Source organism: Myodes glareolus, chromosome 8 (genome assembly GCF_982192425.1).
Source record: "Myodes glareolus chromosome 8, mMyoGla1.1, whole genome shotgun sequence".
Classification (NCBI taxonomy): Eukaryota; Metazoa; Chordata; class Mammalia; order Rodentia; family Cricetidae; genus Myodes; species Myodes glareolus.
Window position 1 is genome coordinate 71,738,009 of NC_142033.1, and position 23,617 is coordinate 71,761,625.

The 23,617-nt window shown below is 47.0% G+C and overlaps 1 protein-coding gene across 1 annotated transcript in view; it reads right to left on the minus strand.

Moving 5' to 3' along the window:
* Positions 1 to 274: 274 nt before the first annotated feature.
* Cfap99 (cilia and flagella associated protein 99) overlaps positions 275 to 23,617 on the minus strand; it is a 43,211-nt gene continuing 19,868 nt past the window's right edge. Inside the window, exons 6-16 of the mRNA XM_087909111.1 lie at positions 22,809 to 22,986; positions 20,256 to 20,336; positions 19,983 to 20,057; positions 18,643 to 18,720; positions 18,332 to 18,420; positions 14,937 to 15,141; positions 5,590 to 5,731; positions 5,221 to 5,372; positions 3,292 to 3,497; positions 1,607 to 1,769; positions 275 to 1,476 (exon numbers count right to left, since the gene is read on the minus strand). Of these exons, the coding sequence (XP_087765237.1) occupies positions 1,360 to 1,476; positions 1,607 to 1,769; positions 3,292 to 3,497; positions 5,221 to 5,372; positions 5,590 to 5,731; positions 14,937 to 15,141; positions 18,332 to 18,420; positions 18,643 to 18,720; positions 19,983 to 20,057; positions 20,256 to 20,336; positions 22,809 to 22,986 (1,486 nt within the window). The 3' untranslated portion in view covers positions 275 to 1,359. The remainder of the gene's footprint in view (positions 1,477 to 1,606; positions 1,770 to 3,291; positions 3,498 to 5,220; positions 5,373 to 5,589; positions 5,732 to 14,936; positions 15,142 to 18,331; positions 18,421 to 18,642; positions 18,721 to 19,982; positions 20,058 to 20,255; positions 20,337 to 22,808; positions 22,987 to 23,617) is intronic.

Genomic DNA, 23,617 nt, shown 5'->3' on the forward strand with positions numbered 1-23,617 from the left:
AGCATCCATGTCCAGCACATCCTAAATCTACCCTGCCTTTCGTTGGCTTTAAGTCACCGCCATAGTCCTTCCATTTTATCCCCACCCCCTCCACCTTTGGATTTTTGAGACAGGGTTTCTCTGGCTGTCCTAGAACTTGCTCTGTAGACCCAGGCTGGCCCTGAACTCACAGAGACCTGCCTGCCTTTGCCTCCCGAGTAATGGAATTAAAGGCCTGTGCCACCACCGCTCAGCTAGTCCCTCCATTTTAAATGAGTTTGAATCACATGAAACCTGTAAGAAATGTAACTTTTATTTAAGTAAAATTGAATCTGCCCCCAATTCTAATTCAATAGGAAGATGGGGATTCCTTTCTCCCCACAGCCCCCACCCAGGATTGTAAAAAGCTTTGGAATTCTTTTCATTCTCAATACTGAGGTAGGACTCCTGTCAGTGCTCAAAGACTTTCTTAGTCTGAAAGTACCCTGGAGTACAGCCTCACTGTGACCTGAGGGGCCATCTTCTCTACAGGCCTAAGGAGGATGGCCAGGGGGTGGTGTCTCTCTTTTGAACATCCACCCATCTAGCAGTTTCTCCTTGCCTATTCCCTCCCCATGGTTTGCCATCATCTTCTTCCTATGAACCAAACATCACAATATAGCTTTACTTTTTAGGCTAAGTTTCACCAGCAGGCATTCATTCCATGCACCTATTAGTAAAGTCTGGCTTTCCCAGTACAGAGAAGTACGGAGGTCAGGAATTTAGAACACAGCTGATCTGCATGCTACTTGCCCTGTTGAACGGTGTCCCCAAGTGCTCCAGTTTTGTTGGACTCTGGGCTCTTGATGATGCTGGAGAGAGGACCCTGAAAAGCACCTGCAGTTGGCTCTGAGCCCTGGCTTTCAGGTCAGGGTCCTCTTTGAGCACAGGTGGCCTTATTAGCTGAATAGGACTGGGCAATAGTTGCTGTATGCAGCGATCCATCGCTCAGATAATCCACATTATGAAGGGCCATATCATAGCAGGTGTTCAAGAACCGGGCCTCACTCGCAATCCTACGCTGCTGTGGGGTTCTCAGGGATATCTACTGGCTCCGGGACAGTGGAGCTCCTAGCCCCACGAAGAGCCTTGCTGGGCATAAGGAAGGGCTAGCTAGGTTTAACATATAAAAACGTGGGTAGCCAGCTGCAGTCCAGAGCAAGAGTAGTTGTTTAGCGTTTCTGGTTCGCCACTGCACCTTGTCTTTTCTGGGGCAACTACCCAGGAGCAGGCTGGAGTTCGGGAGAGGGTGGGCATTTTGGCTGGGGTTCAGGAAAAGGGCAGGGGTGGGGACGCAGGTCAACGGCCATGCGCGGTGTTTGCGCAGGGCCGCCGAGCTGCTCAGGCAGCCTCCAGGTGGTGGGTAGGCTGGCAGGTGCGGTCTGCCTCCTGCATTGCCTGCAGCCTGCGTTCGCGACTCCGGTCCAGCTCCAGCCAGTGCTGCGCCTCCGCCTGAGCCTGCAAGCGGGTGATTGAGGAGGAGGCATTGGGTCCTACACCGAGGAGCACAGACATCAGCTTCCTCATGCCCTAACAGCCCCCTACCTCTCAGGCCCAAAAGGTTGCCCTCGTTTCCCTCCCAGCTTACCCGCAACTGGGGGCGCACGACCCTGGGCGGTGGCACGTGCAGCTGCGCGGTCTGTCTACGACGCTCAGCCGCTCTCTCCTCCATTCTGCGCTGCAGCTCCAACACGCGCTCGTCCTGGGAGGGTGTCCCCAGACTTGCCGCCAGGGCCTTTTTTTCCTCCGACCTGGACCACGACAGCACTAGCTTAGGAACTGGCTGGACGACACCCAGGTTGTTTTTCGGGAGATCCTGCCAGCATCCCTACACTTTTAATCTTTCAACGTTTTCATTTTTTTTCATTCTAACATAGAATTGGTGTAAAATGCAAAAAAACCTCTCTTTGCCTCACACTGCCTTTGGCACTCTCACGGTCCCCAGATGACAGCCATTTCTGCACATCTCCTTTTTATTATTATTATTTTTTATTTATTTATTTATTTTTTTAATTTTCGAGACAGGGCTTCTCTGTGGCTTTGGAGCCTATCCTGGAACTCGCTTGTAGACCAGGCTGCCCTCAAACTCACAGAGATCCTCCTATCTCTGCCTCCTGAGTGCTGGTATTAAAGACATGAGCCACCACCACCGGGCTATATCCCCTCCTTAATATGGTCTACCTCTCCTGTCCAATTGCAGGTCTAGCTGCCTGCAGCTTTGATTAGAGTATACATCACAGCATGGGGCATGAGCGCATACTCTCCTTGCTTTAGGGCTCTTGCCCAACTGTCCTGGCCCTGTTCCCCTACAAAATTTCTCTCATTAGATTCCTTCAAGAGAGACTGGCTGCAGGAATAGGGGTGGGGTCCAAGAACATTGTTACCAGAGTTGAATCTTGAGAGGCACTCTGACATCAAGTAGTACATTTGGGGTCTGTGAGGACGAGGCCAGCAGTTGGGAAGTGGTGGGTTTCCTGAGGTGTGTGTCACTCTGTAATTGTGGCCAGTCAGTCCTTTCTAAGCAGACGGCAGTGGCATGGTTTCCTCCGCATTGCAGCCACAGCAGCCGTTGCTCAGAGGACCAAGAATGATGTATTCTCTTTCACTGGCAATGAATTAGGGTCCTTCCCCTGTCCATCCCTTCCCAGTCCCATGAAGGTATTTTCTCTAGAGATAAAGTGTGTTCTGTTGTAGTAGGCCACCACCTCCCCTGGAGCAGTTGTGACCATGTGACCAACCTGGCTGTCATTGGACACTGGCCTGGATAAAGATGTTCCCAAACAAATAAAAGGTGTGTGCATATATGTACATACAACTATGTGTGACCTAGATACTGGTTTACAAAGAAAAACAGCAAACGGCATTTTAAAAGTCTTAGCTGTCTTGGGACACTTGGAGAAGTGTGAATACAGATAGAATATTTACTGATCTTGAAAATTTTGGTTAGTTTTGCTAATTGTGTCATGGTGTGGTTTTTAAAAGAAAATACACGCTACTGTGCTCAGGAGTGAAGTATATGGTGTCTGCAGCTATTTCTGAGTGGCACTGACAACTGACAAACAGCTAGCTAGCTAGGTGAAGCACAAACCCATCGACACAGAACCGATGGTTCTCCCATAAAATAAAAAGGGTCAGAATTACTGGAAAGAATTGTCTGGCAGGGGCTGCTGGTGTGACAAGGGTACCCACCGAGGAAGGTGCGTAGTAACCTTGCCATGCTCCTTCGCTCCTTTTTACACATGGAGACAATCTTTTTGGAATCATGATACTCACCTCAAGGCTGCAGTTCTGCCCATGGCTGCGCGGCACAGTGAGATTTGTTCCACTGTGTTCTGTAGCTTTTGGCTTTTGGCTCGCTTGTCCTGAATGATTTGATCCCGCTTTTCCTCCTGCTCTCGTTTCTGGGTTTCTTTAAGCAGGGCTAGCCTTTCTCGAAGTTCCACAACAGACATCTCACCTTCCAGACCATATCCTGGGATCTTCCAAATAACAGGGGAAGAGCTTAAGCTAGCAGCTGTAAAGCCAGTCATCCCTCAACTAAAGACCTTTCCTCTGCTTCAGTCAGCAGCTCCAGCCTGGAGCCCTGCAGTGGAGCTGAACTACTCAGCTGGACGCCCTTACCTCAGGCTAGGTGAGACCTAGCTGTCAACTGCAGAAGCCTCCCAGTCCTGTCCCCTTGCTCTTGTGAGCCTGGTTTTCCTCTGATTCCTCATACAGGCTGCTGCCCCCTATCCTCTCCCCCTCTTAGCCCTTGACTTTCTCTGGCTCTGGACTTTTAAACACTTGGATGCTCCTTATTCTGTTTTTCATCTTGGAGCTGGAGAGTCCAGGGACCTCACCCTTGAACATGCAGCTCCTCAAATGGCTACCTCTATGTACTTTAGCTCTCTTCCCTTCTGAGCTCAAGCTCTGATGGGTAGTTCTTTCCTCCAAATAAAAACATGCCATCCTGCAGGTAAGAGGGAGGTTCCTAGGACTCAGGAAGCAAAGGAAACTTAAAAGGCTCAGAAAGTTACAGGATTTACAAGGCCTTGATGGCCATGACTGTATAATATTGAGAGTTGCTAGAAAGAGAAAACTTGTGGGCAAGTGCTGAACAGCAATTTCCTCCAAAGGGAACCCATCCAGACCTTGGCGGGGGGCAAGGAAAGGTTAAGTCTCAAGAGACTCAAGGTCCTCTCTCCAGTTTTATTTGATTGATTGATTGATTGATTGATTGATTGATTGATTGCAGAGAAAGTGGGTGTTTATTTAGTGGGTTATGGAGGGGAAAGGGAAAGGGAGAAAGGGTATAAGGGGGAACAGCAGAGAGAGAGAGAGAGAGAGAGAGAGAGAGAGAAACAGAGCAAGGGGAGAGGAGAGGAGAAAGCTACCTCTTTGAGAGAAAAAGGAGGAGCTCAGGCCCTCTCTCCAGCTTTATAAAATGAGTAAGCAACCACTGGGGAGGAGACTCTGACCAGGAGAACTGTCAGAAGAGATTCTCAGGTCTGTCAAGTTGCCCGCAAATTGTGCAGAGAGCTCTTGGGATGCAGCTTTCGTGAGCTGTCGTCTGTGCTGGGGTAGGCTTTTCAATGACACTACCGCTTCTGAGCCATCCCTGAGCCATCCCTGTGCCTTTAAGTAACACCTCGCCCATATTGCTGTTAGGAGCCCTAATAATCCATTGGTTCACCAGGTTGGACTTTGTGCCTACTGTTACTTTGGTCTGTCCTGGGTTCCTTTTCTGTGGTAAGTACATGTGTGTTGCATTTACTCAGGAAAAGGCTCTCATACAACAGCAGCCAGAGCTGCCCGAAAATATTACAGGGAACTCCTGTGGTACAGCTTTTCTGAGTTGTCCCTTGCATTGCACTGAACTTTTTGGTAAGCTCACTTTTGAGTCATCTATGCCTTCATAATTAGCCTTCCCCCATGATATGTAGCCTCAATAAATTCACTGGTTCACTAGTTTAGATTAGGGTGGAATTGTTTTTTTTGGTTTGTGGTTGGCACCATATCTAGGATAATGAAAAGGTCACAGAAGAAACTGTCCTGCTGTAGCACATACCTTAAGCTGAATCGATCCACAGCTGGTGGTAACCAAGAAACTAGAGGATTGTGGGTAGGACAAGACCCACCCCTGGCCTTGACGGGAATTCGGTACTTGCCAAACCGCACAAGGAGGTACCCTGAAGCTGAAGCATCCGTAGGCCACAGTCTCACCTGGGTCAGGTCCACCAGCTTGCCCTTGCGTGTGGGCTGTGTCTCCAGCGCACGCAGCTGGGCGATGAGCTCACAGCGCTGCCTCTTCTCCTCTTTGGCTGCCTCCGAGCTCCGCTGCAGCAGCTCCCGGCTCTCTTCCATCACCTCCTGAACTTGGAAACCAAGTGGGGTCCTAATGAGGACAGTGAATGATCTGGCGGACAATGGACAGGGGCCATGTTCCCCAGAGGTGTCTTCTTCAGACCGTGGCACCTGCTCAGTCCTGCCCACCCTCCAGGGGCACCACCCCTCACTGACGAGCTTGTTTGGTCATTGAGAAGGATGTAAGGGAACGGGGCGGGCCTTGTGGCACCTGATTCCCTCTGGTACCTATCTGCTGCCGGCCCTTCACAAGCTTCATTTGGGCCACCTTGACATTCTTCTGGGTCTCATTGACCTGCTCCACCAGCTCTTTCAAGGACTTCTCCTCTTGGAGGCGCCGCTCAGCACACTGCAGCATTAGCTCAGCTGTCTGCTCAGACAGAGGACCCGAAACACTGAGAATTGGACTGGACTGGGTCCTCCCTTTAATCCTGTCCCAGCCTACATCAGAAGTGTGGGGGATACCCAGCCAGTTCTGCCCTGAGTTCACCCCAGAGCCATCAGTTCCTGAAGAACCTTAGTTAGCCCTTTGAAGTTGGGCCTACTGGAAAAGTTCCACCCCGTGTCTTCCTTCCTTCTTCCCAGGCTCGTCCTGGGGTTGATTTTCAGTATTTCGTTGTAGCAGTTCTAGATCCTGATGAAGAAAGATGCTCACAATGGAGGGAACCTGGTGGGGAGGGTCCAGTAAGGAGGCACATGTGATTAAGGTACTTGTGGTGGTGCATACCATTAATCTCAGCATGCAGGAGACAGAGGCAAAAAAGAAAAAAGTGAAAGTGCCTAGGTTTGATCTCCAAAACCAAAAGAAGTGTGTGTGGCGGGGGAGTGTTTTGCTCTTAGACAGAGTCTTATGCAACCCAAGCTGGCCTGGAACTTGCTTTGTTACATGGGATGACTTTGAACTCCTGCTGATCTTCCTAGTTCTGCATCAGAGTGCTGAAATTACAGGCATGTCCCACCACACTCCTTTTGTTTTTCTTTTGGTAGCCCAAGCTTGCCTCAAACTCACTGTGTAGCCTTCGCTGACATCAAATTCAAACTCTTCCTGCCCTCTCCTCCTAAGTGCTGGGATTATAGGCATTTGTCCACATGCCAGGCTTCCAAAATAGTTTTTAATGATTTTTTTGTTTGCTTGTTTGTTTTTTGTTTTTCAAGACAGGGTTTCTCTGTGTAGCCCTGGCTGTCCTAGAACTCCAGACCAGGCTGGCCTCAAACTCAGAAATCCACCTGCCTCTCCGTCCTGAGTACTAAATGACAGGCGTGTACAAGCTACTATGCCTGTATCAAGTAAGCAAGAAAGAAAAAACAAAGAAAGATGCTGTTCTTGCACTGTGGGCCTCTTCCTAAGCAGAGTTACAGGGATCCCAGGCTCGTCTTACATCATCTGGAACCAAGAGATAGAGGACTAGGCCTATGGTAAGTAGATAGATGAGAGCTTCTTGTTGGAAGCAAGGAAAAGTCAACTCTTAGCACCTAGAATCTGAAAGATGACACAGCTCTGCAGAAAAGCTATCAGCTGGGGAACAAGCCGTGCAAATAAGAACTTAGAAGATGCTTTTCCTCAGTGCACTGACTTCACATGGGCTGCAGACACCTGACAAATAGCTAAAAGCAGGGGAACAAACACGGCAGCTGTGCCTTCATTTTGTGTCTGTCTTCTTTACCCTCAAATTCTGGGTCTCATTTTTGCTCCATCTGGCACCTAGACGTATTAGCTTTGCAGAGCTGTTAACTGCCCCACACCCCCCAATGATGAAAACATGAAGATAACAGTAATGGCTTCTAGATTTGTGGGGACAGCATAATCAACAACCTGTCAATCACCAATTTGTTTTTTTCAGTTTTCTTATGTGCATGGGTGTTTTGCCAGCATGTATACTGCATGTATGTAATACCCAAGGAGGCCAGAAAAGGTGGTCAAGATCCCCTGGGACTGGAATTTCAGGTGGTTATTAGCCACCATCAAACATAGGAATCAAACATAGCTCCTCTGGAAGAGCAATCCTTGTTCTTAACCACTGAGTCAGCTCTCCAGGAGCAACCACCAGCTTTTACAACATGTAGACCATGGGCACAACAATTGAGAAAGAAGCCTCTAATCACTGTTCTAAACCTGAGCAGATCAGCTTCATCCTATATTCACCTTGCCTTCCAAAACAATAGATCTAATGTTTAAATAGTCTGTTGCAACTGTGTGGGCCAGGCCTGCCTAGACTGGGACTCTAATAACAGATACATAGATTTGCCATGTTGTAGGGCAACAGCTGGGCCTCCCTAAGCTTCAGTTTCACTTAACTTTTTTTTAAAGTTTTTTTTAATTATTGTTTGTTTTTGTTTCATTTTCCTAGCTATGCCACTTCTTCAGTTGCACTGGGCACAATAGCATGGAAAAGGTTCAAGAAAGTGGGTCATTATCAGTGACAGTATAGGCTTCGGCACAGTATTGGGGTCAGCAGAGAGGGGAATGAGTGAGCTGGGTGATGTTGGTGCACGCCTTTAATTCCAGCACTTGGGAGGCAGAGGCAGGTGGACCTCTGTAAGTTCAAGGTCAGCCTGGTCTACAGAATGAGTTTAAGGACAGCTAGAGCTGTTACACAGAGAAGCCTTGTCTCAAAAAGCCAAAGGAAAAAAAGAAAGAAAGAAAGAAAGAAAATAAAACCCAACAAAACAAAACAAAAAATTCACAACTAGAGGTCCCCCCCCCACACACACACACACAAAAAAAAAGAAAGAAAGAAAAGAAAAAGAAAAAAAGAGAAAAAGGACTGAGTGGAAGAAGAGGCACTGAAATTGGGGGTAGCAGGTGGGCACAGGGTTTTGGTGAGACATCTGTGCCAGATCCACAGAAAGACCGGCATCACCAGGAAGTGAGTGCCAGAGCAGACAGCTGGCTGAGTCTAGAGTTAGACACTTGACGACACTTGACTGCTTCCTGTGTTCTGCCTGGTGTTGCTGAGGGACAAGAGGCAATGAACACACCCTTGGTCCAGCTCTTGAGTTCTAGTTCTTCTTCCCACAAGACAGCACCCAAATAAGGGCTGTTCTTCACTATGACACCAAGCCGGAGTTCTGAATTGCTTGCATGGGGGAACTTCAGAACTAACACAGAGCTGGGGGTGCAGCTCAGTGATAAGGTGCTTGTTCTGTGTGTGTTTGGCGGCGGGGGGGGGGAGTTGGATTTAATTCTGTACACTACAAGGGAAAAAAAAGCCCACAAAACATTCTAGATGGCCTTTGTGACGGGAGCCAAGTGGAAAAGCACTGCAAGAGCTGCCAAGATCCATCAAACTGAATGAAGACTTTGGGAAAAATGTACTCAAAGAACGGTCCCCATGGCAACCGGCATGTGAAATGTTTCTCACTAGTGGGTTCAGTGTTGAGACCAGTACAGCTACCCTGCATTGGTCCTGCTGTGATGGGGGGTGGTAAAAAGCGAGTTTTATTCAGTTTAGCTTATTATTTGTATGGTTCGCCAAATTATTTTAAAAAGAGCATAAATTTAGTTAAGAGAAGAAAATATAACCAGTAATCAAGTCAGTGTTAGAATGAAATTAAAAATACCACCATTGCTGGAGATATAGCTTAAAGCACTTGCCTATCCTGCAGAGGGTCCTAGATTCAAATACCAGTATGAACACATTCATCCATCCATCCACCTGTACACACACACACACATACACACACACACACACACACACATGCATACACACATACACACACATTAAAAAGATCATTGTTACACCCATTATTTTAAACATATATTTTTCATGTGTGTTGACAGAATTCCTAATATTGGTCACTGTGGAAAAAAAAACAAAGCTAGAACTCAATATTGGCCTCCATGGTGAGGCACAAGGGTTTGGTGGAGAATAGTCAGGTCATTTCTTTCAACTCAGAGTCTCTCTGTGTAACCCAGGCTGACCTCAAAATCCCAACCTTCCTGCCTAAGCCTCCTATGAGGTGAGGTTCTGGCTTCCTCACTGTGGGAGATTGTCCCCTCAAGAGCCAAAATAATTCCTTTCTCTTTTATGTTTCTTCTGTCAGATATTTGGTCACAGTAACGAAAAAAGTAATGAACACAGGTGAATTCAACAGAAGAGTAGAGGGTACAAAGAAGACATAACAACAGGGCTGGTCCAGTTAGAACTGTGGAAGGAAAGTAGACAGAAAAACCTTCAGCGAGCATCAGGAACCTGGAGGTGCTATAACAAAAACCCTAACGTTGTGTCATTGCTCCCAAGATAGAACAAGCAGGACAGAGCTAAAAGGAAAGTGGCTAAGATTGCTCAAACATGCCAAGATAAGTCATAGTCAAACTTCTGAAAACCAAAGACAAGAAAACAACTTGAAAAGCCGGGTGGTGGTGGCACACGCCTTTAATCCCAGCACTCGGGAGGCAGAGGCAAGTGGATCTCTATGAGTTCAAGGCCAGCCTGGTCTACAAGAGCTAGTTCCAGAACAGGCACCAAAAACTACAGAGAAACCCTGTTTCGAAAAGAAAAAAAAAAAAAAAGAAAATATCATGAAGCCTCCAAAGGGGGATTGATGCCTGGTTTGTGGCAGAAAAACTTAATGGCCCCCCAAATCAGAGGAAGTTGAACAATATTTTTCAGGTACTAAAAGAAAGTCAAAGAATTCATCCTAAAACAGTGGTGCAATATTCTATTAATTTTTTTTGGTTTGTCGAGACAGGGTTTCTCTGTAGGTTTGGAGCCTATCTTGGAACTCACTCTGTAGACCAGGCTGGCCTTGAACTCACAGTGATTCACCTGCCTCTGCCTCCCAAGTGCTAGGATTAAAGGCATGCACCACTACCACCTGGCTATCTGGCAAAATGACATCATTAGTAGACTATGATAAATTATGTACTGTTATAATTTGGATTTTAAGTGTCCACTAACCAGTCCACAAATTAAGGCTTACTCCTTAGCACAAGACACTATTAGGAGCCAGTAGAACCAAAGGTATGAAATTAAGCTAGGGAGGACATGACCTTGAAAGGGGCAGTGGGATGTGAGCCTGGGCCTCCTTTTCTTTATCTTTGCTTCCTACAGTTTTGTTCCCTTACAAACTTCTGCCCTGATGCACTGCTGCAGGGCTAAAAGAATGGGGTCAACAAACCTTGTATTACAAACCATAAGCATTTATGTCCAACAAAATATTTTTTCTTTTGAAGTTGATTATCTAGGTATTTTGTTACAATAATATAAAACTGTCTAATACATAATTATATAATATTTTGAACAACAATTTAAAAGAGCTACAGAGGGCTTAGGTGTGGTGACACCAGCCTTCAATCTCAGCAACTGAGAGGTAGAGGCAAGTGACTCTATGTGAGTTTGAGGCCAGCTTGGTCTACATAGAAAGTTCCAGGCTAGCCAGGGCTACAGTGAGGAAGTAGTTCATGGACATGAGTGGATAGCTGAATTTTACTGACCAACCAGTCTAAGCAAATTGATGAGTCTTGGGTTCAGCTGGAGACCTTGTCTTAACAAATAAGGCAGATGGCCCATAAAAGGCATAGTGGATAATGGCATTTGCCTCTCAAGCCTAGCTGCCCGAGTCTGATCCCTGGGACTTACAAAAGGCAAACAGATCTGACTCTACAGACTTGTCTCCTGCCTTCCACATGCATGCTGGAACACATGCCTTCCCCAAAATAAATACAGAGAATTGAAAACTTAAAAACATAAAACTGAGGAAAGATACTCAACATTAACCTCTGATCTCCATAAATGTGTACACACACGTACCTGCATGCACATGTACTTACACTCATACTAATAAGTATATACACCACACACACCAAACACATGTACAAATAAGCAACAATATAAAAAATGCTGGGTGGTGGTGGCACATACTTTTAATCTCAACACTTGAGAGGTGGATCTCTGTGAGTTTGAGACCAGCCTAGTCTACATAGCAAATTCCAGGATAGTCAGGGTTGTACAGAGAAACTTTGTCTTGAAAAATAAAGACAAAACGACAACAAAAACCCAAAGGATGGAAATGCCTCATGCAAATATTAATCAAAGGAAAGAAGGACTTAATATCATTTGAAGTAGATAGCAAGCAAGGAAAATTACCAGTGGTAAAGATACAGCATAGCATAATACTAACAACCCAACTCCACAGAGACAATTAAGCTACACATTTGCATGTACCAAGTAACAGAGCTGCAGAATATGAGAAGCAAAATCAAAATAGAAAAGGAGAATTTCACAGTTATATTTGTAGACTTCAACCTCTTCTCAACAACGCACAGATCAACTTGACAAAATTAGCAAATGATCGGAACCAACAGTACTGTTAATCAGCAAGAAGTGATGGACTTCAGAGAACCACCGAGACCAAAGAGCATGCCTTCTTCTCAAGTGCCCTCCATGGATAGAAGACACAGTAAGAAGAGCACATCCTGGACAAAACTCAACAACTCAACACAGGGCATGGTGCCAAGAAGCCTGGTGGTCCCAGCACTCAGGAAGCCAAGTGGGTTATAAGTTTGGGTCACAAATCTGAGGCCAGTTTGGCTTACATGGCGAAATTCTGTTTCAAAACAAAAAGTAGCTCGGCAATGGTGGTGCACGCCTTTAATCCCAGCACTGGGAGGCAGAGAACTAGCTTTTGTAGACCAGACTAGCCTCAGACTCACAGAGATCCACCTGCCTCTGACTCCCAAGTGCTGGGATTAAAGGTGTGTGCCACCACCACCCAGCTAAATAACACATTTTTAAATAGCTCACAGGGCAAAGATGAAATCTAGAGAGATGGGGAGAGATACATCAACCTGCTATTTGAAATGGAATACAGCATGTCAGGATTGGAGGTACACAGACAAATCCATGGACAAGAGAAACCACCAGACACTAAGTCCTCTCACATCAGCAACCTCTGCCCCCATCTCAAGAAGCTGGAAAAACAAGAGTACAGCAAACAGAAAGCAAGGAGGGAGAGAGACAGAAGTGATTAAAACAGAAAACCAGTGAAACAAAAAGTAAATTGTTCATTTTTGATGATGTGATGGTTATTCTTGGTTGTCAAGCTGACTGCCCTCTGGTATTAACTAAAATGCAAGCAACTGGATACACCTGTGAGGAATTTTCTGAGTTAAATCATTGAAGTGGAAAGACCTACTTCTAATCCGGATATTTTGAGGTGGAAGATTCACCTTTAATCTGAGCCACAGCTTCTGTTTACAGACATGGTGGAAGGAAATTCCCTTTGCCTGCCTTCACTCTTGCTAACAAGCCCATTCCTTCACTGGTGTTCCTTAGAGCCTACTCTGGGATTCCAGCATATACTAAAGACCAGCTGAGACATCCTGCCTCGTTAACTGAATGACTACTGGGTTCTTGGACTTTCTGTTGATACACAATCATTGTTGGACTAGCTAGACCACAGCCTGGAAGACACTGTAATACACTATATATATATAAAATATTTTATATATATAAAATATTATATATGTATATATGTGTGTGTATGTATGTGTGTATTTAGATACACATTCATTTTATCAGTTATGTTCCTCTAGAACATAACCACAGCCTGGAAGACACTGTAATACACTATATATATATAAAATATTTTATATATATAAAATATTATATATGTATATATGTGTGTGTATGTATGTGTGTATTTAGATACACATTCATTTTATCAGTTATGTTCCTCTAGAGAGCCCTGACTAATACAGACAAGGTCTCAATATGTAGTCCTGGCTGGCCTGGAACTTGCTCTGTAGACCAGGTTGGCCTTGAATTTATAGAGATCCCACCTGCCTCTGCCTCCTGGGTGCTGGGATTAAAGGCATGTGCCACCACTGCCCGGATATAATGTTTTTTTTTTAAAAAAATATGTTAGAAGAGCATTACAAGTTTGTAAACTTATAAATTTGACAACTTAGTGAAATGGACCAAGTCTTCAAAATATACAAACTAGCACAACAACTCAGTTAGCATGAAGGAATTGCTTCAAAAAGTTCTATAACTGGGCTGGAAAGATGCCTCAGAGGTTAAGAGAACCGACTGCTGTTCCGGAGGTCCTGAGTTCAGTTCCCAGCAACCACATGATGGCTCATACCCATCTATAGTGAGATCTTGTACCCAGAATACTATATACATAATAAGTAGATTTTTTAAAAGTTCTATAACTGTTAAGCATAAAAACATGTTTTTTTTTTTTCGTTTTGAGACAAAGTCTTACTCTCTAAACTTCCCTTGCATTCATGTTAATCCTCCTGCCTCACCCTCATAAGTGCTGGACTGAGTGAGTATGAACTGCCACATCCAGCTAAATGAAATGTCTCCCTTCTCTTGATTTATTTGTACTGGTTTTTCCTGTATGGTACTAGGAATCGAACCCAGGACTTGGCATATGGTAGCCAAGCACTCTACTACTGTAAGACTTTAAGACAATTCTGAAGCCATTTCTGACAATTCTAAACCCTGTCAGCCTCCATGCCTTAGTGCTTCCCCTCCTCCCCTGGGAACCAAGGACCTAACAGCTACACATGCACGTACTCAGTTCCTGAACAATTACCCATACACGTATGTTTTGACTCAGTCCCCTGGGAAACGGGGTCAAAATGACCTCTTACCTCATCTGATCTGACAATAGTTCTCCAGTCAATTATTGGTATTAGCCCTTTTCGAATAAGCCAATCATAATGGTCAAGGAACAACCCCTCTTGTTTCTATGGGGCCTTCTCCTTTAAAAGTAGACTGTACCAGCTATTCAAGGTCTCTCGGCTTCCTGAATGCTGAGGGACCCTGTCATGACAGAATTAATAAAATCCTCATGCTTTTGCATCGGCTGTGGTGTATGAGGTGGTCTCTGGGGGCGACTCCTTCTTGGTTTGGACACTAGAGTCCAACACTACTGAGCTACATTTCTAGTGGAATGGAATTTGTAATTTAAAAACTCTCAAAAGAGAAACATTCTGCTGGGGGTTTAACTGGTAGCTGAGCATGTCCATCTCAGGCACAATCCTGGGTTCAGTTCCTAGCACCAAACAGAGTAAAACAAAGTAAATGAAAAAGCAAATCCTACGATTGAATATAATCTGGGCGGCAGTGGTGCGTGCCTTTAATCCCAGCAGAAGTAGGTGGATCTTTTGAGTTTAAGGCCAGGGTTACACAGAGAAACCCTGCATTCGAAAGAAAGAGAGGAAGGAAGGAAGGAAGGAAGGAAGGAAGGAAGGAAGGAAGGAAGGAAGGAAGGAAGGAAGGAAGAAAGAAAGACAAACATTCACAAGGGAATCTACTCAAAGAAGTAATGGGAATGCCCTCCAAGTGTAGTCTTTGAGCTTTGTCCTCGGTGGGACACATCCAAGGAGAAACAAAGCTGAAGTCTACACCTGGAAGGCCTCCGGGAAGAAGGAGGAATACTATCAGCACTGGTAATGTGAAACTCTCATGGACCCCTGGCTGTTAGGGTAGGGATAAAGAAACCATGTCTCCATGTAGGTCACTGTGGCTGGCAGACTGTAGCCAACCAGAGCATAGGGACTTGCTCTCTCTGCACAAGACCCACTGTGTCCCTGGTCACTCCTACACAGAGTACATCACCTCTTCCTTCTTCTGGTCGGCCTTCTGCTTGTTTTCCTGCATGAGGTTCTGCCGGGCCAAGATGGCTTCCTCGTGGCTCAGTTTTCCTTGCAGCCGCCGGCACTCGCTTGCGGCTAGCTGCTCCTCCAGGTCCTTGGCCTGCATCTTCTTCTGCCACTCGAGGAACTCAGAGAAGTCCCCAGCCCCATCCACAAGCTTATCAACTCTAGGGGAAGGGAGAAAGAGGTGCAGCTAGGATCCTCGTGATCAAGACCATTAAGTGGTCATAGGTCCTCTCAGGTGGGGACAGCCTCAAACAACATTCAGCCATACTGCTCGCCCACAATCACATCTGCCTGTCTCTCCTGTGTACCAGTCATCTCCTCACCCTCCCTCCATCCACTTCTCTGTCCACTCTTGCTCTGTCCCTGTCCATCCATCTAACAACCCTGTCCCCACTTGCTTGTTCATGTACTCCTCTCTCCAGTCAGCCACCCAGGTCCCCACCATAGCCCATGGGTGAAGTCCTAGAAGCAAGGGTGGTCAAGGGTATTTGCCAAGTCTTTCCCTACCCTGGTCTGTTTTCTCACTCACAGAAAGGGGATTATCTCTATAAAATGGAGCCACGAGCCTGGCACGGCCCTGCTTGCCTTCCCCCCACCACAGCAGGACCAGAGATTGCTCATGACACTGTGACATGTACTTGGTTTTCATCCCCATTTCTTGCCATACGACTGGACACCTAAAACACTTGAGAATTTTCAAGTGTCTATTTTTTTTTTTTTTTTGTACCTGGAGGGACAGCCGTGGGTGTGCTGGGAACCAAACTCTTATATTTTTGGTTGTGAGCCTAGCCTTTAACAGTTGAACCACCCCTCCAGGTCCCAAGTGTCTTTCTTATGCAAATGAGGTAAGCACAGACTGGTGGTCTCTGGGCACCTCCAGCATGGGGTTGGTCACCAGAAAGACCCAGGCAGGAGCAGAATTTGGAAGTTTCCGCTTCACCCTCAGCATTGTCCAGGAAACTGGACAGGAGGGGAGGTAACTGCACACACCAAGGATTTCATGAGTCACATACACGTCAAATCCCCAAGCAACATGAAGATCAGGGTTCACGTGAGTTTCTGGAAAACTGAGCAGGTGGAGGATCCTGGAGGCTGGTGGTCGAGTGTGGTGTGAGGCTCTGAGCCTGGTGCCCTCTCTCTCTCCTGGCAGTTCTTCTCTGTGCCCTCAGCGAAGCTTTTTACAGTGAATTGCTAGACGCAATTAAGCCTGCCCCAGGTTCTTTGAGCTTCTGTCGCCAATTAATCAAATGGGAGAGGGATACAAGAGAGATGGTTTAGTGGTTTTTTTTTCTTCCTTTCTTTCTTTTTTTTTTTTTTTGGTTTTTTTTCAAGATAGGGTTTCTCTGTGTATCCTTGGCTGTTCTGGAACTAGCTCTGTAGATCAGGCTTGAACTCACAGAGATCCGCCTGTCTCTGTCTCTGGAGTGCTGGGCTTAAACCACTGCCTGGGTGAGATGCTTAGCTTTTAACTTGCTGTTCTGTCAGGAAGATTGAAGTTCACATCCCAGCTCACAAGAGGCAGCTCATACTTATTTTATTAATTCTAGCTCCAGTGTATCTTCTGGCCTCCTCAAGCACCTGCACACACATGTCCATACATGCACAGAGATGTGCATCTTAAATGATAAAAAAATAAGTCTTAAACATGAAAAAAGAAAGGGGTTGTGAAACCCCAAATTATATATGTTTGGTTAGAAGCACAGTTAAAACTACCTGGGGACCTGAGGGTGCTGATTAGTGGTAGGGGACGTGCCTGGCACGCTCAAGGCCCCAGATTTGATCCCCAGCATTGCAAGAACAAAATGAAGCATACAAACAAAAAAACCTATTTGATGATTACAATTGGCATCTCGGGGTAGTCAGTCTGAGGACAGAGTCCTTGCCTTGTGGCATTTACCATCCCTTCCAGGTAGATGGTGCCACAGCAGAACTGAAATAGAAGACACCCAGATGGTATCTATTGCTCTAGCAAGCTTACAGGCTGGTCAAGGGACATCATATATTCTGGTTTGAGAAAGGTGTGGAGAGAAAGCATGGAACAAACAGTAGGACTGAGTTGTGTGTTCTCTTGCTCTGAAAGAGTTGGAGTTCCTTGTTCTGTATAAATGAAAATGGACCGAGGGAGAGTCAGCCACTTGCTAGTTAGGTCTGTACTAACACAGGGATTGATTCCAAGATTCCACGGGAAGGCTTGGGTGTTAGCAGCGAGGCATGGCCCAGGTAGGTGAAGGTATGAACTGATGTGTAGCAGAACAAGGGAAATTCAATACTGTTTTACTACCATGAGAGGCTCAGGGCAAGAAACGGTAGTGACCTTCCGCAGTCACACCTCACTGGAGGGACAGGTGGTGTGGGCTGAGCCACTCCTACTTTTGGAACTGAACTAACAGAAGCCAGACAGTCCTGAGAGGCTTTCACAACAGAACTGGACAACATCTTCCGGGTCACACATCCTTCTTCTGTGAGGGATTCGTGTTCAAAGATGGGCAGTGGACTGTGAAGCTGTCAGATCTGAACTTGGTCTTTGGCCTAAGTAGCTTTGAACAGGGTGGGTCACCAGAAAGACCAAGACAAAACCTGGATCCGAGTGCTGGGATCTGGGAGGGCACAGGGAAGACTGTTGAGGTGATTCCACGAGGCCAGCATTGTCGCCAACCACACCTACCCCCAGGACTCCACAACATGCAAATGCCAAGATTCATGTGAGCTTAGACACTCAGCAGATGGAGTCTTAGAGAGTGTGCACCTTGGTAGAGAAGGGTGACACCCACCGGTTCTCCTAGAGGCTCTACACATCTCTCCAACAAACTAGTAGATTAAGTAAGTGTGCCCCTGAGTTCCATGAGCTGTTCTAGAAAGCTAATCAAACCCCAGGAGGGGACTTGAAACCTGATTTATATTCCAGAGGTCTAGGGAAAGCCAGCTGGGGACCGCAATTAGCACCTTCAGGGTCTTGGGGATGTAGCCCCAAACCCACGAGGTCTGGTGCTGTCTCCAGAGAGTGCTGAGCTGCTGTCCACTGTAAGCTTTGCTGACTTGTGAAGAGAAATGTGTTGATGAGAACTTAGGAGAAACTGAAGTGGATTTTGCTTGTTTATTTTGAGACAATGTCTTTCTGTAGCCCAAGCTGGCTTAGAACTCTCCATCTTTCCATCTCAGCCTTCCAAGATCTAAGATTAATATGTGGGCCACCATGCCATGCCCTGCCCTGGCACTGCTTGTGTTTTCCTCAAGGAATTCAGTGCCTCCCCGTCCTCTCTGCTGAGCAGCCTTATTCTAGGCTTTTCTCTTGAGGTCAATACCCTTGAGGGTGTAAGGGAAAGAATTAGATAATTGTCATCTGCCCCTCACCTCTGCAGTTCCTTCTCCACCTGCCGCTGGTATAAGGCCCCTTCTCGAAGGATGGTGGCTGTATTCAGCTTGACCGGGAAGCTGTTAGGCTGCAGCACAGGGGCGGAAAGGATGGTGGGTGTCTCAAAAGCAAGTGTCCTGCTATCAGCCATCAAACCCTTCCAACCTGTCCCCTTCTAGGTTCTCTCTGCTTCAAGGGTGAAGCCATCTGTGGGTGCCTTGCCTGCTCCAGCTCCCATTCTTAGAGCCTTACTTGAGTCAGGCAGGTGGGAAGTCTGAAAGAGAAGTCTGATAGGCCAGGAGGCCCTCACCTTGTAGAAGGTCAGACTTGGAATCCTGCATATTCGGGGTGCAGATTGATGCTGCTGTTGCTGCTGCTTCTCCAAGTCCTGTAAATCAGGCAGAGGTAGTCCGGCATCTGTGCCTGCCTAGTATCCCTGGAAAGGTGACCCATTCCCTTCTGTCCTCATTCTGGCTACCTATCCACATGTGCCTAGTCTGGCCCCTCAGGATGGCATTCTGTCTTCCATTGCACTCTAAGCCTTGCTGGGGTGCTTAATCTTCTGGGTAGGAACAAAGGAAGGAAAGGGTCTGCTAGGCCTAGGGACCACAGTCGCCAGATAGGATTGCTGACTTCCTCAGGATTCAATGTTCTTTTCCTCTGGCTGAGTTATCACTGCCCTATTCCCTTTTCTTGGGCTGAATGCCTGCCCCATGTATCTTGCTGTTCATTGATAAAAGTTGGGGAGACCTTAAGTGCCAGTTTGGGGGAAGTCCACAAAGGCAGCCATCACAGCCCTGAGCATGCTGCTGACTGGAATACATAGCCCGGGGACTACCCAGCTGTTAGGTCCTGTTGAAACAGTTGCCCCAGATGTCCCCCACTCCTGAATGAGTTTCTCTGGAGGACAGAACTTCTTTCTGTTGGTCTCTAGTCACCCAGTCTTTTAATTAATTCGTATTTTTGAGACAGGATTTCTCTATTGTAACAGCTCTGGCTGTCCTGGAACTTGCTTTGTAGACAAGGCTGGCCTTGAACTCAGAGAGCTCCACCTGCCTCTGCCTCCCAAGTGTTGGCATTAAAGGCATGTGCCACCACCACCTGTCCATTTTATTTTATTTTATTTTATTTTATTTTTAAGACAGCTTCTTACTATTTAGTTATGGCAGGCCTGGAACTCACTATGCAGACTAGACTGGGCCAAACTCAAAAAGATATGGACTATCTTTGCATTGAGTGCTGGAATTAAAGGTGGGCATCACCACACTCAGTCTTTCTTGCCTTTCTGTATGGGTCTGGGGAGATGGATCAGTGGGTAAAGACATCATGAGTCTGATGTCTTATGTTCAATCCCTGGGACTCAAACGGTAGAAGAGAAACACTTTCTGCAAGCCGCCTTTTGACTTTCACAAGTGTGCTGTGGTACATGTGGTCACAGGCAAGGATTACCTGAACTACTTACTGATCCTTCTGTCTCTAACTCTTGAGCTCTGGGATTACAGGCATGTACCACCAAATCTGATGTATGTGGTGCTGGGGATAAAGCCCCTATCAACAGAGCTACATCCTCAGCCCCAGAAGGAAGAATTTTATGGCATATGAAAAAATGCCACCATAAAGACTGGGCTCACCCCAGAGGCTGGGCATTACCTGTGCTTGGGGATTCCTGCGTGACCGGGGCATGGCACACCGCAGCTCTTCCATGTTCGCTCTCAGCAGCAGCTCCTGCCACGAAATCATGCTGTTCTTTCCCCACTGGCTGTAACCCAGGGTCCGCAGGCCATTGTGCATGTGTGTGTGTGTGTGGGGGGGGGTTGATGGTAGAATGTGTGTGCTATGCCTCAGGTCCCCAGCCTTCTCCCCTTCCTCTGCTTTTCATAGCCCAGTGGGGTGTCTAGGGAAACAGGGGCCCCGCATGGCTACCTCAGCATTCCGGCGGTTGTATCTCTTGATCATTTGCAGAAGTTGCTGCTCCTTGGGCTCCTGGTAGGTGCTCTGAGGGACCTGGTAGAGTGGCAGAGGGGCAAGCGAGTCTGTGGTTAGTGACCCATATGGTAGAAGGTCAGACAGGCAGCAGGTATGAGGTCTAGAGTTAAGTTTGAGATTGGGTAGACAGAGCTGTAAGGCAGGGCCCTGAGGGCAGGCCATGTTCCAGATGAGAAGCCATGGTGTCCAAGGGGAGGCAGCCAGCTTTCAGGACAGAGCGGGCAGGCAGAGGGGTCAGAGAGTGCCATACACTGTTTAAAAAAGGTCAGCTGCCTGTGCTGTGAAGGAACTTTAAGTCTTGGCCTGCTCTCTAGGCTCAGTTACAGTCATAATCCCTAGAGGAGCTGTGCCCATCACGGGGCAGGTGAGGAGCCAGTCTGGTCACCCGTGAGCCCGAGATTCCTAAACCTGTCACTCCAGTCCTTGCCTTCCCCTCTGCATGTTTCCAAGACATGGCCAACTCAGCTCATCCAAACCGAAAACTCTCATCTTCCTCCAGCTGCCCTGCCCCAAGCTTTGATGACCCTCCCTGGGGACCCTCGTGCTTTTTTTCACAAGACCTTCCTCTGTGGCTGTATCCCTCACACCCAGGGCCATCTCCATACTTGCCTACCTGCTTCAAAAGGTTCTGCCAAGGGCCTGTTTTCTTGGCTTCTTCCTTGCTGACAGTCAGGAGGAGCTGTATTGGTTCCAGCCCACCTGAGAATGTGTCACCTCACACTTTCTGTTTGTTCTGCTTAGCTGAAGGACAGTTCTGTTTGTCCTCTCACTATGACATGGTAGACTTTCCCTGAGCCCACTTCTGTGTTGACAAAGCCTGTGCTCTGAGTCCATACTGGAAGATTATATCTCCTTCCCTTCCCCTCTCCCATTGCATTGTGACCCCCCAACAGGCTGCCCACCAACTTGGGTGGGGGAGTGGATAGAAGGACACTGCCTGAGACTAGAGTGTATTTTTGGCTCATTGTCTATGCCTCCAGGCACCCATAGCTCCTCAGCCTAGGAGGTGAAAAGGAGTACTGGCCACGGGTCAGAGCATGGAAGGTGTTGGATGCAGGCTTTGTCGATATAGAAGTGGGCTGTGGGAAGGTCTACTATGCCATAGTGAGGTGACAAGCACAACGGTCCCTCAGTCAAGCAGAACAAACAGAAAGAGAGGTGGCTAGCGGGATTAATTCTGGAGGAGTTGGGACCAGAAATATCAGAGATCCTGCAGATGGGGAAACTGTGGAGTTGCTTAGCAACAAAGCCCCAGTAACCTATCTACCCATCCATCCATCTGATTATTCATCATCTATCCATTACCCATGTAGCCATTTATTCTTCTGTCCTCCCCAACCATCTACTCATCCATCCCCTACACATATTTATTGAGTGCCTTCTCTAAGCCAGGACTTAACCACCTGTGTTGGAAATACGGCATGAATAAATGGAGGAAGAGCCAGGATTGAGAAGATCCACAGATTGTAAACATATGAAGAAAAGATGGGTCAAGAAGAAAACTGTTTGGGGGACCCAACAGAGCTGAGGCCTCATGAAAAGCTTCTGGAAGGAGAGATTTTTCATTGAGACTTGAAAAATGGAGGAACTAGGGTGAGATGTGGGAGCTCCAGGGCCATCTCTTCTCACTCCTCTATAGTCCTTCATTCTATGAGGACAGATTGACTTAGGAGGCTGAGTCCAGTGTTAGAGCTTGCGGAACCTACAGTCTAGTCAGGATTTAGCACTCAAACAGTCTGAGCAGGACCAATCAGACTTTTCTGAATAGCTCTTATCCCAATATACTCTTTCCTGTCCTAGACAATGAATGTACAATGTAGACACAGGACATGGATTCATTTTTTAAAAAACTAAAATGAGATTAAGTTAGTCTAAAGATGAAATTCCTTTACAGAAGAGACTAGTGTAGAGGCAGTCACAGAGAAACAGAACCGGAACCCTGATCAAACTATATCTGAAGCCTATTTCAACTTTAACACTGGTGATCTATTGTCTAAGCAAGTTGACCTGTTGTTTCCTGTTACTGGCAGTTCAGAGCATCCTGACTGATAAACCAGAAACAAACAGGAGATAGAGAGGGCCAGACATTTCTGGAACTCAGGCAGACACTCCTGACTAAGCCTGAGAAGCATATACACTGTGTTTTTCAAGCACACTACCTAATGGGGAGGGTGGGTGCAATGACTAATGGTAAGCTCTAAGCATAATCCAGACAGGTCTAAACCATGGCCAGGTAGTATCACTTAGCTCCTCCTGATTGGGTTCAGAATATGATGGCCTCTAGGTCAGCCAACTTCCCTCTCTGTGTAGGTGTGGAGGGGTGTGGAGGGTGTGGGAGTGCATTGTGGGTCACTGAATATTACTGAGTGGTCCAGTACACCCTTGACCCTGGAGGAGCCCCACTGCCTAATGAGGGCCCCGACAGTCTGTTCTCCCTGTCTGAACATCCTGCTGGTACAGACCCATGCTCAGCACAAATGCTCAACTCACAGGCTTTGGCTTGGCCACAGTGGGTACAGGCTCAGGCATTGCAATGGCACGGGGCTTCGGCACAGTCAGGTTGAATTCCTTGGGCTCTGTGACCTTGGCCTTTGTCTTCAAGAGAGGAATTTGATCGGTTGACACTCCCTCCAGTTGGTTGATCAGCTCCTGGACCTCTGGCTGCCATCTTGAAGGCAAAAGTGGAGAAAGCGCTAGAGTCGCATCCTAAACAGGTCGCTAAGAAGCTGGCCCCTGGGATCCGAAGGACCCTTAGTGCTTGGCTGTCCTTCAGGGTGAGGTGATGGTGAGCAGGTGACTTTTCCTCACTAACTTGTGAGTGCAGTTAAGCCACACTTTTCTTAATTCATGTACTACATGAATTAAGGTTCCCTTTGCACAGATGAGGAAACTGAGGTCCACGGGATAGGGGAGCTGGGAGACTGAAACGCCCCCACTGCAGGGATGTGGAGCTCTCTAAGGATGAGCAGGAACTAGCGTATGAAGCTAATATGGGCGGTGCATATGGTACTGACAGGGAGGTAGCTGGGAACAGGGAAAAGAAGCTGGCAAAGGGAAAGGAATGCTCTGTAGTAGAACTGTTGATGACAGGTGCAGGGAACGGTGGGGGTGGGGTGAGGGTCACACTCCCCTAAGGGACATCCAACTGTCCTTGTGTTCAGCCTCAAAGTCCCGTGGAGCAGGGATTTCAGAGGGGTCTTGGTAAGCACCCAGAGGTCTAGGAATCCCCATTTAACTTTCCAGATCTTGAGTGGACCTAGGCCATCGTGAGCAGCCTGTTCAGAGTTTCCTCCTGTCAG